Source organism: Fopius arisanus, unplaced genomic scaffold (assembly GCF_000806365.1).
Source record: "Fopius arisanus strain USDA-PBARC FA_bdor unplaced genomic scaffold, ASM80636v1 scaffold00051, whole genome shotgun sequence".
In the NCBI taxonomy this organism is placed as follows: domain Eukaryota; kingdom Metazoa; phylum Arthropoda; class Insecta; order Hymenoptera; family Braconidae; genus Fopius; species Fopius arisanus.
Genome location: NW_011887790.1, coordinates 113,968 through 117,898, shown reverse-complemented (window position 1 = coordinate 117,898; position 3,931 = coordinate 113,968). Strand labels below are relative to the sequence as shown.

General features: G+C 31.7%; 1 protein-coding gene across 1 annotated transcript in view; it reads right to left on the bottom strand.

Moving 5' to 3' along the window:
• Nucleotides 1-2,659: 2,659 nt before the first annotated feature.
• The window catches only part of LOC105267872 (ubiquitin carboxyl-terminal hydrolase 48), a 38,374-nt gene continuing 37,102 nt past the window's right edge, over nt 2,660-3,931 (bottom strand). The window contains exon 10 of the mRNA XM_011307009.1: nt 2,660-2,809. Coding sequence (XP_011305311.1) covers nt 2,787-2,809 — 23 coding nt within the window. The 3' untranslated portion in view covers nt 2,660-2,786. The remainder of the gene's footprint in view (nt 2,810-3,931) is intronic.

The window sequence follows — 3,931 nt, the reverse complement described above, 5'->3', positions numbered from 1 at the left end:
ATAATCCAATAACATAATAATAACATAACACAATATTCACAACTCGAGTTGCCCAATTGGAAAATATAAATATCAAATATTTAGTGAATAAAATCAATCTTTCATAACTTTTCTCAATGTATTCCATGTAAAAACTGATATGCTGATTTGATAAATTGATCATTAAAAACTGCTAGCATAATGATTAACTAATATCTCAGAAGTTATCAAGCACATAATTTTCCTGAATTTTTTTATAGCTCTCATTTTTATTTATAAATAAACTTGATGATGTTGAGTCATGGTTTCTTTGTTAATAAATAATTGGATAGAGTATAATGGGACGATTATCTTCGGTTCCTATTCCTAGAGCAAAATGAACGAAATTTAAGGCCCCCCCCCTCCCCCCGTCGCCCACCACCCACCACCCACTTAACCCGGCTTTAAAAATCCGCTGAATTAGTGATGATTCTGAGACGTGAAAAGGGAAAATTAAAAAATATTCGTGGACAAACCGCAAGCCCCTGAATTGAATATAAATATTAAAACGATGTGAAAAAAAAAGCAGGCATTTGATTCCTGATTATTTACGAGAAAGTAATTCCCAAAAATGGTGGATTCAATTAATATAGGAGTCAGACAAACGTATAATTAGCCTGAGCGAAGCTCATTAACTCGAAGATCTCAGTTAAGACCTTGTACGATTGTATTAATAATTACACGAAGGGGTAGATGGTTGTGATTGGACGGTTGCATAGGGAAGTGCAAGGTATCATTGTGAAATTTTACTTCTGGACGTTTTTAATTAGCCCCAATTAACATGCGAGAATTTATTTACCGTGTTTTAATTATTCATTTCAGTTATAATAATCATAGTTAGATAATTATTATATCAAAGTCTCGATTTATGTAATGTGAATATATCACTAGCTGGTGGAAGTGCAAAACACTTCTGCTGGGATACACACTGATTACCGATTGACTTTTTACGGGCATAACTCTATCAGAAATAGAGTGAAGAAATTAATTAATGACTTCTTCGTGGAGATTGAGTTGTGAGGAAGTTTATAGTGTATCCCGTTTTTCAGTTAATAATCTTAATATCTAGAGGACAACAAAATCATTAGATTATTGTTTAAAAGTCTTCTGTGAACATGACAATAATTTATAAAAACATCTGTCCTAAAATATTTTGAATAGGCTAAGTTTATCCAAAGAATATACACAAAAGATATATATATTTTTGTATATATTGTATATATTTTCTCAGAAATATAAATGAATCAGTGATATTACGAGTTTTTGCTGGTTCAAGGCCAATAATTATTCCTGAATATGTTAAATAATGTTAACTATTCAATTGTTGCTCGAAAATACTAGAATAATGAATAATTTTCTCGGGTCACATTCTCCCATATGGAAAACGATATATTTCTAGTAATTTCTGGTGGGAATATATAGTAATTTCTGGTATGAATTTGGTAAATTAACAACATGTATAGACGAAAAAGCATCTCCAATATATTTTTAAAAATATTTTATGTATATTTGGTATGTATTTTGAAAAATATATGGAATTAGGGCTTATTATGGGATTTTTTGTAAATTCTTCGATGAGTCCCTAGTGACGAAACGAAAAAATTTGTTGCCACACTTGACGTTCCTCTTCAAAGGTTTTAATGGCCTTCGTAGGTAACCGCAGTTGATTAATAGCGGTCGTTAATTGTTTACATTGATTACAATAAAAGGAGCAAAATTAAAATGGAGAATGCCCAATGGAATGAAAATAGAAAGAAAAAATTAATTATTGATGATTGATTACTCCGTTAGTACAATTTTCATAACTTTTTCTATTTTTTATTTCCATTAGAAAATGTTCTTTAAAGAAGTTATTTCTATTTTTTATGAGTTTATTCCTAGTGTTTTTCTGAGGGTCTAGGAGTTATTCCCCCAAACGGAAATCTCCCAGACAAAATAAAAATAATATAACCAATATAAGAATAAAAACCCCCCAAAAAATAATACAATAAACAAAACAAACGGATTATCTATCGGATTAGAAGTTGAAAAAAAAAACTCAACAAGAGCGCCTCTTTTACCGCAAATAGAATATATATAATTTTTATAGACGCATTACGTCCGGTTGATTATACGAATTAAAATGATGAAAAGGCATAATAATTTGTTATTAATTTATATAATCTTGTCGCGGGATTTTTTTTATTGAAGGAATTGTGTTGAGGATATTTTTACTCGGGTGAATACCTCCCGACACCTCGAAAATAATTTTTCAGCGGAATTTATCTAGTTTTTCAATAGAGTTTAGCCCTTCGGTATTTACTCCGCGATTGGCATGTTTAATTACGTCAAGTTTTAATAAAGTCCCCCCGAGTGGCAAGGATGGTGAAACATGGGCGGCATGACGAAGACAGAGACTGTCGAAGGATTAAATGAGTTAACGATGACTCGTGAATTTTCAACACAATGCACAAGACCACACCTAGAGGAATCTAACGGAGTTGAGGAATAAGACGACACTTAATCCCGATATTACACCCCTCAACGTACCAACAATAAATTGACCACTCGACTTAATTAATAACCATTTTTTTATTAAACTTCTTCATTTTTTTTTCTCATCCTCCCAGGAATAAATTATTTGAATTTCCAATTATATTCCATTATTTTTTTTTTCTTTTCAATTTTTCGTAATAAAGAGTTTACCTACTAATCATAGAAAAATATTTTCTTTGTCGAGAGATTTGCGTTTTCCGGGTGACTATTCAGAACTCCTCTTCCAGGGGGAATCAGCTGGGCACCAGTCCAGTTCCTGAAACGACAAATAAATAACTCTAATTATAAAAACGATATTTTCATATGGAGGGAAAGAAAATTGGAAAATTCTGGTTGATTCTTTTGAAAGGCACTTAAAAGTACATCAGGACGACAGGAAGTGAAATGAGGCGTCAGATTTGGGTGATAAAAAAACATCTCTTCCACCCTTTGGAGGTAATTTTCAAAGGGGACCGGTGGCTCAGGAGATTATGTGACAATTTTCAGGTCATTCTCCGCTCGGGGCCGGAGTTAACTGCTCCGGGCTCTCGTTTCCGGTTCGAATTATCATCTTTTCCATTCAGTCCCTCAGAAAAATCATTTCTTCAATAAAAAGAAAAAATCGATGAGGTCGCATTTCTGTTTTGTACTTTCCGCAAAATGTCATTTCATCTTCATCATCAAATATCTAATTGAAAAATTCTCAAAAACTTTATTTACAAGCATTCCAGGGACGTAGATAATCCCCACATGGGGGGCCCATGCAAATTGAATTCTCTTTGATAAATAAGATCTATAACAGAAATTATTGCAACGAAGAGATTACAAACATTTGATATAATATTGTAGATATAATTTCCATAAAATTGCACCATTTTTAATTGCATTTAAGGATGGTTTGGTATTTTATTATTTTTCTCGTTTTTCTGGGATTTATTGAAAACTATTGATCGGATTGGGATATGAAAATATATAGCGTTTGGCCATTCATCATGATTGATGGAATGGACAAACGCCTTTATAAATAATTGATGAAATGGACAAATTCTTTTATAAAGTTTCATCCCGATACATTAATTCTTGTAACTTTTCACTAAAATTTAATAAAAAATCAATAAATTTTAGTGAAAAGTTCTAAAAATTGTTGTATCCGGATGAGACTTTGTGAAAGGATAAATCATGATGTAACGGACAAACGCTATATTTTCATATCCCAATCCGATCGATAGTTTTCAATAAATCTCAGAAAAATAGGAAAAATAACAAAATACCGGTAGAACATCCTTAATACTTACCGAGATCCTTTTAATTTTGAAAAAGCCGAAAATAATTTTCCATGAAGAGATTTTAAAGGAATTTAATTTCTGAATTTCTTTCAAACAAAATGATACATCTGATT